Raw genomic sequence first — 14345 nt, 5'->3', positions numbered from 1 at the left:
CTTGCTGTATCCGGTGTGTGCTCAGCCCGTGAGTGTGGAGCAGGTCACTGTTAAAAGGCCAGGGCTTGCTCAGCCTCACATCGTCCCTTCCAAATAAAAAGCCAAGCACAAAGACACACGTCCCGCGAGCAGAGAGGCAGCCACATGGGAGCACACGAGCAGAAGCCGGGCGGAGACTCACCTGTGGTCTGCGGGATAGTCCAGCACTTCGGGACTTAGAAGCAGGAAGAAAGGGGAGGCATGCGATAAGCGCGAGAGGAATACACGGACCCTGCCCACACGGACCTGAGGGGCACTGAGCACAGCGTGGGCAATGGGCAGCTACCCTGGAGGGAAGCGGGAACTCAGGTGTCCCGGGGGACTGGCACTAATGAGGGTCAATTTGCATTGTGCCGCTTAGGGGTAAATTTGCAGGGTGCTGCTTAGTGGACTTGTACCTGGATTCTCGCCCTGAACTGGAACGTGGCTCCACCAGGATGGGCTCCGTCACGGGGACAGAGGGACTACAGGGACCTCTGCTAATGACCCAGCTCCCTTTTTTGCCTACTGGGACTTGCTCTGCCACCTACGTGCTGCCAGGAGGGCAACAGGACATTCACAGCTCCTGGCCTCCAGCCCCAATCCCCATCCAGAAGGGTCTTCAGCAGCCAACATGAAATAGATTGGTGGATCCCAGCCTTCTTCACCATGGGCAGGTGTCTGCCACCGGAGAACCGGGCTCCATGTTGGCAGAGGGGCCATGGAGTGAGGCAGGATGCCAGTCTCTGGGACTACGGATCCTGCAATACGATGGGCAGCTCTGTTCAGGTGTGCCATGGCCAGCAGGGACCAGAAAGGGAGTCGAGTAGTCAATGGGTGCGTTACCTGGGACATGCGCCCCAGATCTTTGTGCACGGAGGCTGCAGAAGCTGATTTCTAGCTGCCAGCTCTCAGGAGCAGCTTTGCCAGGGCAAGCCTGCTGCTGTGCCAGCTGCCAAGTCCCAGCTGGAGAAGGGATAAACTCAGCTACAGGTCAGGGCATGCACAGCTTGAGTGGGCACTGCCTGGCACAACTGTGGAGCAGCTCCCCAGGCAGGCTGGGAACCAACAGGAGGCAGGATGCAGTGGGCAGCAACTTTCCACTCGCCTGGAAGTGTGTTTGGCTCATGCCAGCTTAGAGGGGCTCGCTCTGCATTCAGCTGCACGGCAGAGTCAGCGAGCGAGGTATGCAGGGCTCACCCCGTGTTACTAACGGGGTGCTGGGGGTGCCCCCAAATGCCTGGGTAAGCCAGGCCCTCCCATGCTGCTTCCAGCATGCAGTGTCAGTCAGGCTGCTTTGTTTGCTGCCTCCCTTGGGGCAGACATGCGTGCATGCAGGCTTGCAGCCTCCAAACCCTTGTTCTGGATTGTGGCTCTGAGGGGATGGGATGGGATGAGATGGGAGGCGCTGGGCCGGTCACATCACACACATACACACACACACGGAGCACAGACTATGGTGATATCAACTGCGCTGCTCCCCATGCTGCATCCCATCAAGGCAGGCATGTGCCAGGCTTGCTCTGGAGACGACTCTTTTCCCTCTGCCAGACCTTGCTCTGCCTGGCATGGTTCCTGGCGGAGGGATCTCAGACCCAGCTCTGTGCTCCTACCTCCCTCCTTTATGCCCCGATAACTCCCAGGATTCGCCCCAGCTTCCCGTGGTGCAAAGCGGAGCAGATTCAGGTCCCCCCAGCCTTCTCGCTGCTCACTGATTAACCCCTTCATTGCTGCCAAATAGGGATTTGCCAGGGATCTCCCAGTCCCTTTCTCCCCTACCCCTCCTGAGCCCTTGCCTGCCTGTTCCCCTAACCCCACCTGAACGGATGAGACTAACTTGTGGGTGTTGCTGAGATAGGAGCCAGGCCCTACTACAGTCAGTGCCAAAACTCCCCATGCTTCCTTTGGGGCCAAGATGCCCCTCCTGGACCCTGAGACCAAAGCCCCTACATGAACCCCAGCAACCCCCTCTGCCCCATGACCCTGACTGTGAAATGGAAATGGCCCCATTGCAAAGCCCTGCTCTTCCCTGGTCCTATGACCCCCCCCAGACACTGGGGATTGCCCGCTCTCCAGCCTTGGGTACTGTGGCAGGGAGCGGAGGTGAGGGAGTGATGCCCAGGTATGCAGAGGAGTCTGTCGGGTGGTGGAAGTGGCTGGCTGGTAATGTCGGGGGGGCGGGATTCTACTTACGCTGGGATCTCATTAGTCAGTTGGCTTGAAAACAAAGAAACAAGGACATTCAGAAGAGACAGACGGACAGCGAAAAAGCGACAAACAACATCTCTCCAGAGACAGTGGTGAGGAACCAGGGTGGGAGAGGAAGGGAAGGGCTGAGCGCCATCCGTCGCCTTGTTCCAGAGATGCAGAAATGCACCCTGCGCTGGGGCCTGGGAGCTGAGGGAAGGGTAGGAAGTTGGCTGTGGTCTGGGAAGGGCCTGGGGCTGCTAAGGGGTAGGAAAGTGGCAGGAGCAAGGGCACGCCAATGCATGGCCTGAAGCACAATCTGTATTAGCCTTCACTGAGCCTAGGAGAGCAAGCCCTGAAGGCTGTGCTGGAATCAGGAAAGATTTCCCCCCTGCGGCCAGGGAGCTCTGCCATGGGTGGGTCCTGTGGCTGGAGGACTGTACTGAGATGGCTGGGAGCAGAGGGCCAGGCCATGCTAAAGGAGAGACGGGAAGGGACTGGGGCCCAGCCTGCCTCCTTCAGCCACTGCTCTGAGACCACTGGGGCCCATTCTGCCCCAGGGATCCCCCCTGGATGAGGGCAGATCCTGTCCCCTTGTGTTGCAGTGAGCCGTCGGACCAGATGGTGCCTTCACCTCGCCCCTAACTCTTTGCTGGGCTCAGCGTCTGAACTGAGATGCAAATTTGGCCGGTGCATGTGTCTGAAATGGGAATGCACTCCCTACCCAGCAGCCTGGGGCAGCCAATTCAGGCTCCTACGGAGCCTGCCAATGCGAGGTCAGGTTTGGCTCAGGGGAGCCGGCATAGCAGACCTTGGGCTGAGTCTTAACTTGGGGCCCCAAACCCCAGGACCATGGGGGTGGTTCTGGTCTGGATCCAAACTCTGCACTCTCCTGAGTCCTGCCTTACCTGAGAGGGAGACAGACAGAGGTGGGGGGAGACAGACAATGACTAGAGACCAAGACAGACAGAAACAGGTGAGCCCAGACAGGCCAGGAGTGGGCACCTGGGAGAAGAGTGTGGCAGTGCTACTGAGGTCTCTTGGGGAAGGGGAGTTTATACAGCAGGTCCTGAAATGCCTGCCTCCCACACTCCTTAGCTCTTCCATCTTAGGACTGGGCAAACTCATCCTCAACATGCTCTCTTCTCTGCCCCTCTGGCCTTCCACCCGAAATAATCCTGCATGCAGCAACACATGGTTGCCACACCGCAATGCAAATACTGCCATTGCTGCCACCAGGCAATGACCTACAGCAAGTCGGGATGACTCTGGTCAGGACAGCAGCTTGAGAGAGCAGATTCCTCCCAGCTCAGGTGGCATGTGGGCACCAGATGTCTGGACAGCAGCTGCCAGCTGGGCTGAGCAGACAAACTGGTGAGATGTTCTTCTCTCACACGTCAAAGGGCTTTTCTACGCCTAGAAGCTCTGCTGCAATAAAGTGGGCCGTGAACTGAAAGCAGAACAGCTAATCCAGAGTAACGCCAGGTGTGGATGCACCAATTACAGAACAGCAGTGCATTCTGCCTAGCCTAGTTTAACCCACTTCCAAATCAGACTAAGCTCGCTTGGAAAACAAGGCACTCGTACTCTAGTATAGGAGCCCACACACCCGGGGTTTAATCAGCCAGTTATTCTGGAAGAACCCGAGGTGAAGAAGGAAAGGGGTGAAACTCCAGCTGCAATGCAACTTTCCTTTGACCTACAAGTTTGCCACCTGCTAAGACCTGGCCCCTGGTTTATCCTCCTGGTTCAGTTCAGCTCAGCAGCTGAGTTACCTTTTTGTCACGGCATTGTGGTATTCCATGTAGGTCCTGCCATCAAAGGCAATGGCCTCGGAGTCCCCGGCTGCCTTCTCGATGATCACTTGGGGCGAGGAGGAGAATGAACAGGCAGTGAGGTTAATCCCAGAGGTCAGCTGTGAATCAGTGCCACGTAAAAGGCTCCCAGTGGCTTGCAAGCATGTGTCCAAACTGCCTGCTCTTAGGGTCTGTTACCAATCTGAACCCCAAGCATGTACCCAGCATGGTTTGCTTCAGCTCAGATGCCTCTCAAGGGATCTGCGACCAGGTGACATCTTTACAACCCAATTCTTTGAAAACCCCTTGGCTTCAAGGCAAAAGTAAGTGACCTGAGGCAGAATATAATGTGCTAACTCTGGAGAAATGGTGGACTGTCTGCTAAGCTGCGTGGTGCAGCAGTGGCCCAGCCATTGCCACCAGGGAGCACTGCAATGCCACCCCCATGCTCACCCGCCGCAGCCGTGCTGGCCTCACCTTCCTCGCAGTGGGCACCGGAGAAGCCCCTCTGGCAGGCGCACTCGTAGCTCTCCAGCCGGGGGTTGCACTTGCCCCCGTTTTGGCAGGGGTTGGGCTTCTGGGTGCAAGGGTGGGAGTGGAAGGTGGAGATCTCGATGGCGCTGCGGATGTTCTCCTTTTTCAGGACAGGGACCCCCTTAATGGAGATCTGAAGGGGGCAGGGGAGACATGGAGGGAGAAAAGGGTGAGTGGGACATATCGCTTCCAAGTGGGCATGGACAGGGTCCGCGTGATGGCGGTATGTGGCCCCCAGACAGGTGAACCGTGGGGCTCTCGTGGCCTCAAACTCGTGGCCTTACCCTCTGCAAGGCGCCATCAAAGCTTGTGGAGATGGCCGCGGCGCGAGCCAGTTTGCTGAAATCGGGCGCGCCCCCGACATACAGGGGCTCCTTCAGGTTCAGGAAGGCGTGAGGCACCTGGGGAGGGAGAGGCAGGCGAGTGAGAGAGGAGCCCAGAGCTGGGCCACGGAGGAGACGGGGGCACAGCCCCAAGCCCAGCCCCGCGGTCTGTCCAGGCTGGGCGCCACCAGGGGGGACTCTGCTCGCAACACCTGCACTGTGTGGTCTGGGGGGGGGCCTTCGCAGTGGAGAGGAGGAGCGGGACATCACCTCCCTGCCTGCCCCAGTGGATGCCAGCGGTCTCGGTGCTCCCTTGAAGGCAGGGACCGAATCCCGAGGGCAGATGCCCAAACAGGAGGTGCTCCAGGAAGGGGGTGTCCCTTCTCCCTAGGGCTTCCCCCTCTCCCATGCACTGCTCTCACCCTCTACTGGCCACACTGAAGTGCTACGGCACGGCTCCCCGCCACCGATCTCACCTTCCTCCAGGTCAGCATGGCTTCTCGTGGCCACAGGCTTCAGGAACAGACTCAGTCTCCCACCGTGGGAGAACCATCCTCTGCACTTTCACATATGGGATCCCCAGGCACTGGGGGATTGCGGCTTGCCCACGGTCCCACAGTGGCTGAGCTGAGACTAGAAACCACCCCCTATGTTCCCTCAAGACGCCTTGTGCCCTTCCCCAGGGGCAGCACAACTGCCCCAGCCCAGGCAGCTTTCAGGGCTGCCAGTCGGGCCCCGGAGCAAACCAGGCGTGTCAAGAAAAAACCAGGGCACCCGTCCAGGCTGCATCACTCCACATCACATCCATCCAGGGCTAGAAATCTCCCTCTGGGCCATCAGGGCTACTCAGGCCTCGGGGATGCTGCATGATGATCACTCAAGCTGGGGAGCTGAGCTTGGGATTGACATCAGAGGCCTAAAGAGCCATCATACGTGCTGTCACTGGATCAGATTATGGGCTGCAGCGTGAAAGGGTGTGGGGACAAGGGGTCTCCTTCAAGGCGCTGGGCCCGCCCTGACCCGGACTGTGAAGTTCTCACATGCCAGTAGGAAACCAGCGCAGGGATTTTTTGGGGAAGGTGCCAAGCTGACACCCTCACCAAAGCACAGCCCCCAAGACTCCAAATAAACACAATCTGGCCCCTTTTTACACGCCGGTGTTGCCCTAGACTGCCCCAAATTGGAACTGAGTGTGTTTCATAGACCCCGTACAGGAAATAAATTAAGGGAGATTCTCCTTTAGTTCAGAGAGAAGGGGGTTGTGAATTGGAGGCAGAGAGACCTGGGCCCTCACCTTGCTGTCACCACCCAGCCCTGCAGTGCAAAAGCCACCAGCAAGTCCCCAGTAAATCTTTGACCGCGGCACCTGGGATTTACCGAGCAATGGTCAAACCTCTCCCCCACACCCCTTCAACACGGTACCCTACTAAGGTACTCGACGGCCGACTCGGAGGCAGAGCAGCCGGGCATAGACGCAGGTACACTAATCGCTAGCTAATGCTGCATGGAGTTAACACGAGAAGAATGACAGGATTACTGAAATGCCTGGGTGTAAAACGTGGCTCTCTGAAATTAATGAAGGAAAAGAAACCCGCGCCTCTAGTCTACCGAGCTCCAGAAGGTGGATCGCTCAGATGGAAAGGGGTGGGAAGGTGGAAATGAGCACGGATGGCTTGGCTTTGGATGGAGGAATGGAGAGCAATGTGCGGATGGCAGATGAGATGGAGGTGCGGCAGGTTATACTTATCTTTACCTTACGGGATTTCTGAAATCCAGACAGCGGGGAAGGGAAAAACACAAGTGAAAAATCAAAGGGAAAGGAAGAGAGAGAGAAAAAGAGAGAGAGAGAGAGAGAGAGAGAAATAGGAGATCAGTGGGTAACATCATAACATGCAGGGCTGTAAGTGCATTGCCTAAAAATATGTCCCCTCGTTAGCAGGCAATTAAGAGAGGAAGGGAGCAGAATGGAGGAGCAGGGGGGCTGCGCCAGCGCTGGCCCTGTCGGGCAAGCCGCTGTTTGAGAAAGGGCAATTTTAACACTGGAGGAAGCTTGAAAAGTGGGGATAGAAGCTTTTACGGAAAATCACAGGCCCTCAGCTCCCTGCCTTCGCTGATCTGCCGCAGAGAGGGGCGGCTGCTGAATCGAAGGGCTCCAAGGACTCGCGTCTTCCTGCAGGCACAGAAGACACGCCATGCAGCGCATGTCTTCCCATGCGCTGCACGGCATCCTGCATGAAGAGGCAGCCAAGGGCGAGCTGCACGGGGCAGCACTGCAGCAGGGGGCATGTGGGTGGAGAGGGCATAGCTTAAATGACAGCCGGGCACCAGTTACACTAAGCTAGGCTGTCAGCACAGGCGAACTGAATTCCTACTGAAACCCACCAAATTTAGATAGGGAGAGACACCCAAGCCAAGCGGCCTGGATGTCTCCTGCAGGAAGGGTCATATTCTTTGCCCAGCGGTTGGGACAGGCATCCATTCTCCCTGCTGTGGGTGCAGGGCATCCGCACAACACACGGAGGTGCTCCCATCATCTGAATCCTGCTTTGCGAGGGATATGCCCACCCGCACTTGGGCTTGATCTCCTCCCAGGGCTGGTGCACTGTGATGTGAGATAGGGGATGTTGGAGAAGTGTGGGCCCACGGTGGGAGAGAAATGGGAGACCTGGGTCCCCGCTGAGTGGATGAGGGTGTCGGGGTGTGACCTGAGCCCATGTGGGACTCTGTATATCTGAGAGGAGACAGGAAAAGGGGTGAGGGGAAGGTGGGGAGAGAAACCAGACAAACAAGCTGCCAGTCTGCAAGCAGAGCAGAGAGAGCTAACCGGTTTCTAAGCAGCACCTGTGTGATCGTGGCAACAGGTCTGAGCTGCTCAATTATTGCAGAAGCCTTCTGCAAAGCGCTGTCTGGCTCTTCCTCCAGCAAGCCTCAGGAAAGGCCCCAGGGCACCAGGGTTGGGTTGTGACTCGCACCAGACCCCAGTGGCACGACGGGCAGAGGCTTCCTTCTGCTTCGCAGCCTACCACAGAGCTCTGTACTGCAGCTGCGCAGAGAAAGCAGGAAGGGGATGCTTGGCTGGACATTCCCCACCGCTGTCACCCTGGAGTCAGGGACCTGTCAGAGCAAGCGACCGTCTCTCCTGCCAAGGGGATGCCAGATGTGGGCAGTAGTGCAGGCAGGGACAAGAAAAGAGCACGTAATCTCAGCACAGAATAGGAGGCGGCCCTGCTTTTACCAGGCAGCTCAGGGAGGGGCAGAGAGCACCAGGGCTAGCGCTGGGCACAGGCCACGTTGGTGCCCCGCATCTCTGCCAAGACACCTCAGATCTGCTTCAGGTCAGGGACCACATACACCTCGCACTTTGTCCTTGGGCACAGGGCATGAAGCAGGCCCAGCTCTGGGAAGGCAACAAATGCCCACTAAATCATGCCCACAAGCTTCGCTTGTGTGAGAGTGGCATGCTTGCATAAGTTGAAGAGATCCCAGGCCTGCCCTGGTTGCCAGCCCCCTGCTCCTTGCCAGAGTCAGTGCAGCCAGTGACAAACAGTGTTAGAGAGCGGGCAGGTGCCATGTCCTTCCGGCCCTGGTGCTGGCCTCTCCGTGACGCACCAACTCACCGGTGACTCTCCCATCACCCTCTCGCCGTGGTTAATCCTCATCACGCCCTTGCGCTCATTCCTCTCCAGGAAGACACTGACCCATGTGTTCAGGGGGATTGGCTCCTTGCTCCTAGGGTGGAGAGAGGTGGGGAAATCACGGCTGGGGCCCACGCTTTGCCACGGCTGTGCATGCACACCCTGAGAGCAAATGCATGCCCCACAGAAAGCGCAGCGTGAATGCTGCAGGGGGCCTGAATGAACAGCAGGAGGCACAAGTGGTCCTGCTGGTGGTCTACAGGTCACACCAACAGCACACCATGGCCTGTCGGAGGCTGGTCTGCCCCATGGAGATGAAAGCCTGAGCAGACAAGGCAAAGGTGGGAGACGGGAAGGGGGGTGGGGAGTGGTGCCCTAGATGGAGTCTGCTTCAAAGCCTCTAAGTTATCTCAGGAGAACATGTTGCCACGCGGCGCTTACCTGAGCACCGCTGCCCCTTTGCCCAGGTCGTATCTGTACTCCAGGTAGCCGTCATGCAAGGCCAGCGAGACAAAGTCCCCTTTGCCGTCCGTCTTCTGCCCGTTGTAGAAGATCATGCCACTGGGGTTCTTGGCCAGGAACACGACCTCCATGGACAACTTTTCCCTGAGAGAGAGCAGGGAGTCAGTGCCTCTCTCCAAGCCGTGCAAACCTGGTGTCCCTGATGCAGTCTTTGCCTGTCTGCTCCCTCTCACTGGGAGATCTGCACTTTGAAGAGCTGCTGGTGTTGCAGCCAAGTACCCGTCTAGCAGTGCTGGAGAGCAGAGTCCTGTTTAGCCATGCAGTGGGGATCGCCTGAAAAGCTGCCTTCCCACCACTGCACCTTCATGCTTTAGTCCCCCTCTGGGCAGGGCTCCATGGCCCACACCTGGCCTCTGCTGACCAACACGGCCCACTTACCCTGCCTGCAGTTCAGTGGGTACCTGCATGGACACAGCATCCCTGTACCCAGGGTAAGAGTGTGTGCCTGGGCTCAGGCTCCTCTACGAAAGACAGGAGGAGCAGGCACAAGTGCCAACCCTCAGGGACAGTCCTTGGTCCTGTCCCTGGCTTATCCCAGCCACCCTGGGCATTTCCTGCCTCTTACTCTCCCTCCCCATGGTGCCTGAAGCTGCTTTTTGGCACTTACTGGATATCGGGCACAAAGGTCTGCAGCCCGCTCAGCTCCAGGTAGGAGAAGCCGTTGAACTCCGGGAGGAAGGGCATGGTCTGGTCCTGCTCCGTGACTGAGCCAGAAACCAGAGGGGTGGAGATGGAGAGAGGAAGAGGAGACAGAGCCATGTCAGTCTGTGCTGCCAGCCCCTTGGCCAGGGGGCGGGTACCCCTTCCACACAGGGCATCTTGTGCCCGTGCACGCCCAGCACCACTCACCGAACTCGCAGAAATCCCCTTCCCGCCCCATGGGGCACGCGCACATGGCGCCTCCCTCTGGCAGCACCAGGCAGGTGGCCGAGACGTGGCACGGGCTGGGGTCACAGGGGTTCCTCTCGTCGGCACAGGTTGGACCTGAGTGGGAGACAACCAGGATATCAGCTCACCTGGGGAAGGGACTTCGGGGCTGGGCTGGGGGCTCTGGGCTCCTGCGCATGCTGGGGTGGGGAAATGTGTCCCTTTTCAGCAGCGGGAACCCATGGAGCTGCCCGGACTTCTTCCTTCTCACTTATCTCCTGGACAGTGACTAGCACTTGAGGCCAACATGGTGCCGTGGAGCTGGGAAGTTCCACCTGACACTAACTTCCAAGATGTCTTGGTGATTTATGGGCACATTTGAGCAGAGGGAGATTAACCCTGGGGTCCTGGTCTCCTTCTAGCTCTGGTGACTGATGCTGTCTTCTCGAATTCCTCCCCTGCTGTTTCAACAGGACACAGCATGAGCCAGTGCCTCCCATCCCGAGCCGCTGCTCCGCACTCCTGTTCAGCCGCCACGGAGGGAGCTGCATTTCAGTGCTGCGTGATGTGATCCCACAGGCTTTTGGATTAATTAGAGAAGATGAGCAGGACTCACTAGCTAAGTCCCCTGGGTGCTGCCCAAGCCCTGTCTCCTCACCTGTGTAGGTGGAGAGACACTCGCAGTGGAACATCTCGGCCTCCTTGACGTGGCAGATGCCGCCGTGGTGGCAGGGGTTGGGGTGGCAGGGGTCATTACCGCACTCGCCCACCCCGCTGCCGTACATCACGTCGGTGCCCTTCTCCCGCAGGTCGTACATCTGGTTGTTCACGTCCAGCAGACGGATGCAGCCCTTCAGGCCAGCCGTGGCTGCAGTGCGGTCTGCCACCCTGAGGGGACAATGGACATGAGGGGCTCAGGAGAGACAGCCTGTCCAGGACGCAAAGGGCTACGTGGGCCAGGGGGTTGCTCTGGCTAACTGCCACAGAGATTTCAGGCCAGCATCATCTCCTCTTCCCTTAGTGACTGTCCTTGGGCGATGAGGTCCCCCTGAGCTGCCCCGAGTTACCCTAGTAAGATCTAGGGACCTAGGAGACTTGCACCCACCCTCCCTCTCGAGGGATGTAGCAGTCCCATGGTGGGAGTCAAATTCATCTGCTACTCACACAAGCATCTGGTCTTCCGGTGCTCCTCCGATGAACAATTCTGTGTCCAAGTTCAGCCCGTCGGTGCCGGTGGGGCTCTCCCCATTCACGTGCGACTCCCCATCCACCGACAGCATGCCATTACGGCGGTTCCGGTTCACCACCAGCTGGTGCCACTTGCCAGGCTCGACAGGCACTTTGCTGGTGATGACGCCGGTACCAGATCCTGTGTTGAACCTGAAATAGAGGAGAGGAGGCAGTGAGTTTAGGGTGCCGCAGCTCAGACACCGGGATTGACAACTCCTTGTTGGATGCGGCCCATACCACCCCAGCGGTGGCTGCACTTCACGACATGCCAGCGAGGCTTTAGCATCTTTTAAGGACAAATGGGGACCAATTACATAGGGCTTCTCACTGTCCAGAATCTGGGCCCTTCATTTATTTCCTTTCAAATCTTGGGAGGGCAGGCTGGAAAACGAGGTCATTTTCAAATACGCTTCACTTCTTCCTCTCCTTTCCATCCCTTTTTTCCCCCCCTCCCTCCTTTTTCAGTCAAAGAAAGGGGCAGGGAAAGGTGAGGGGTACCAGCTCCCCCTGTTTTGTGCTTCTTGAAAATCCAAACAAATCAAACCTTTTCATTTGCATTGCTGAAGAAAGGAAATTCCAGAGAAAATGATTACCTCCCCGCCCCCTGGTTTTCTGAGCAACCCATGGCCTTCCTCTTTCTCCCTGAGTAGCCTTAATATGAATAGAGCAGGACCCCAGCCAAGGCTGGGGCACCCACCTGAGCTCCACAAAGCCATTGACAAGTGCCAGGGAGATGAAGTCCTTGCCCCGGTTCTGCCCGTTGTAGAGCAGCAGCCCGCTGAGCTCAGAGGCCCGAAACTCCATGGCGATGCGCACCGTGTGATAGGCCTTCATTGTCTTGAAGGCCAGGTAGGACTTTCCGCCAAAGCTGGGGATGAAGTATCTGATGGCTGTAAGCGCAGACAGAGAGGAGGAAGGGGTGAGGTGGGGAAGAGACAGAGAGAAGCCCCGATGGGAGTCTGAGAACAAGTCCACCCTTCCTGCGCCTCTGTGGGCAGAGGGCTCCCGGCGTGGGAGGTGTCTGAACTCATGGCTGGAGGAACAGAGCTTGCTAACCCCCTCTGATCTCCCCAAGCCACAATAGCAGCACATGCCACCGGCCTCGTGACCAGTGCCCCAAGCCACGAAGATCATCCACAGCCCTAGAGCCCCCTCTGATATTTGGCTCCAGTCTCCTCTTCTTTGCTCTCACCCCACTCCTTCCTGCTGGACCCATGTGCACCAGTGCCAGTTGCCATCCTGCCTCCCTGTCACATCCACATTTCACTGTGCCATTCCTCATAAATCACTCACTCCTGCCTCTTAGCTAGTTATATCTCTGCTCCCAGGGTCCCGTGCAATAGGTCTGCAGTCATCACTCCCTGTACTCATTTACGGCAGCTGAGATTTTCAAAGGGACCCAGACAGCAAACCCTTATTAGAGTTAACAGCACTGGACATCCTTGTGCAGCAGGCAGCTTTGAATGCTGCAGCAAGGGGGCTTGGCTTCCCGGGAATCAACCCTTTCTAACCACCCAGCCTCGAAACGTGATGCCAACCTGCCGGTGCGAGCTGCCAGCCAATATGAGCAGCTTTGGTGGCCAATACACAGCTGTCTATTAAGCAGCATTGATCCTGACTGTGCAAAGCACTTGCGCCGTGCCGTGCTATGGGAGCGCTGTTGTCAGCTGTCGCTCTCAGACCATCCTCAGCGACTGCGACCAGCCTGGGGTTAGATGCCAGAGGCTCTCAAGCCTCGTGCTTCAGGGCTATGCTGCATCCCCAGTGGGGTCAGGAAGGGACTGCTGCCAGCTCCCTCCTTCTCCAGTGCTGATGTACTTCTAATGAGGTGCATTATGATGGAAGAGGGGTCTGCAAGGCACTGGGTTATGTGGCCACTGGGCTATTCCAGCATTGCCTGATAGCCTCCTACCTGCAGTGCTCTGGGGGGTAGATGAAGCACTGAAGGAAGAGGCTTGTGGGGAAGTGGGACCACTGTTTCAAATCTGGGCTCATCAGGAAGAAAAAAATGAGTGTGCAATTCCTGCCCAGTGCACGTACAATGATGCGCACAAGCTAAAAGGTTGGAGTGCCTCAGCCTGCTGCTGCTTACTGGGCATTATGAGGCTGGGTTTCCAGAGGGGCTGAGCCCCACTGTCTCCAGGCTAGCTTAGTGGAGGGGGGTGCTCAGGACCTCAGACACACAACATAGGCATGCATGGCCCCCCACCCGGACAGTGGAAGCCACGTACACTTCTCACACACGGCGCCTCCCTTTCCCACCGGGCAGCTGCAGGTGAACTCTTTCCCATCGTCCTCGCAGGTGCCGCCATGCAGGCAGGGGTGGGAGTCACAGGGCCGGGCCGGCTTCTTGGTGGCTGGGGGCTGGCGCGTGGGTTTCCTCCGGGTGGTGGCTGGCACGGTGGCAGTGGGTCTCCTGGTGGTGACGGGTGCTGCCAACTTGCTGCTGGGCCTCCCCATGGTTTCTGGGCGCAGGACGTGGGCGGTGGTGGTGGTGGCGGTGGTGAACCTCCGCGTGGTGGCGGGCGCCATGGTGGTGGCGGTGGTTGTAGTGGTCGTGGTGGTGAAGAGCCTGGGGATCCAGTCTGGAACACAGCACGGGGCACGCTCAAGAGGAGCCCAGAAACCCAATGCACTGCTGAGGGAGGTGGGACACCCGGGTTCGATTCCCAGTGATGAAGAAAGGTACCTAGGAGCCAGGACTGCAGGGTTCAACTCCTGGCTCTGGGGGGGGGGGGCCTCTTAGGAACAGTAGGGCACTGGCTTCTCTCCCTAGCTCTGATGACGATCCCCTGTGTGATCTTTGAGTAAACCATCTACCTGTCTGCACGTCAGCTTCCCCATCTGTAACATGGGGTCAGTGCTCAAAGGGCCAACCCTTGAGCTCCTTTCACGAGGGTGAATCCATTCATCTTGGCTCTCTCAGGCAAGGAGGGTCCTACACAAGGCTGCTGCTGATGGTGGCGGGAGCCTGTTCTCCACCTCTGCAAGCAGGAGAAGGCCCACCCCTAGGTCTCAACCCCTCACCGCTGCCTCTCTCCCTGCACCGCTAACAAACAGCTCATTAGCTGAGAGCCCTTCGCAAGGGTTCAGGAGGCTCCAGCTGCCGTCTGGTCTAGCTGGGGAGTGTGCAGCTTGTAAGTGCTACCTACACAGCCATCCCCAGGCTGTCTACTGCATTCGTGCTTCCTTATACCCCTCCTCCCTGGCACAGCCATAGGAAATCAATTGTT

General features: G+C 57.8%; 1 protein-coding gene across 8 annotated transcripts in view; it reads right to left on the bottom strand.

Annotated features, from left to right (window-relative positions):
* Window positions 1-14345, bottom strand: part of AGRN (agrin) — a 227260-nt gene that overhangs the window by 9156 nt on the left and 203759 nt on the right. For 4 of the 8 annotated variants that reach the window (XM_019511804.1, XM_019511797.1, XM_019511798.1 and 1 more), the window contains 14 exons: window positions 13344-13697; window positions 11810-12002; window positions 11047-11262; window positions 10541-10770; window positions 9865-9999; window positions 9623-9719; window positions 8935-9099; window positions 8476-8587; window positions 6612-6623; window positions 4820-4936; window positions 4479-4668; window positions 3981-4068; window positions 2212-2235; window positions 182-214 (listed from right to left, as the gene is read on the bottom strand). In XM_019511804.1, the coding sequence (XP_019367349.1) occupies window positions 182-214; window positions 2212-2235; window positions 3981-4068; window positions 4479-4668; window positions 4820-4936; window positions 6612-6623; window positions 8476-8587; window positions 8935-9099; window positions 9623-9719; window positions 9865-9999; window positions 10541-10770; window positions 11047-11262; window positions 11810-12002; window positions 13344-13697 (1966 nt within the window). The remainder of the gene's footprint in view (window positions 1-181; window positions 215-2211; window positions 2236-3980; window positions 4069-4478; window positions 4669-4819; window positions 4937-6611; window positions 6624-8475; window positions 8588-8934; window positions 9100-9622; window positions 9720-9864; window positions 10000-10540; window positions 10771-11046; window positions 11263-11809; window positions 12003-13343; window positions 13698-14345) is intronic. The other 4 variants (XM_019511801.1, XM_019511800.1, XM_019511802.1 and 1 more) reach the window with 4 other exon arrangements.

This window comes from Gavialis gangeticus, unplaced genomic scaffold (assembly GCF_001723915.1).
Source record: "Gavialis gangeticus isolate Ggan-Ray unplaced genomic scaffold, GavGan_comp1, whole genome shotgun sequence".
In the NCBI taxonomy this organism is placed as follows: Eukaryota; Metazoa; Chordata; order Crocodylia; family Gavialidae; genus Gavialis; species Gavialis gangeticus.
The sequence above is the reverse complement of the archived record's forward strand: the minus strand, read 5'-3'. Positions and strand labels throughout refer to the sequence as shown.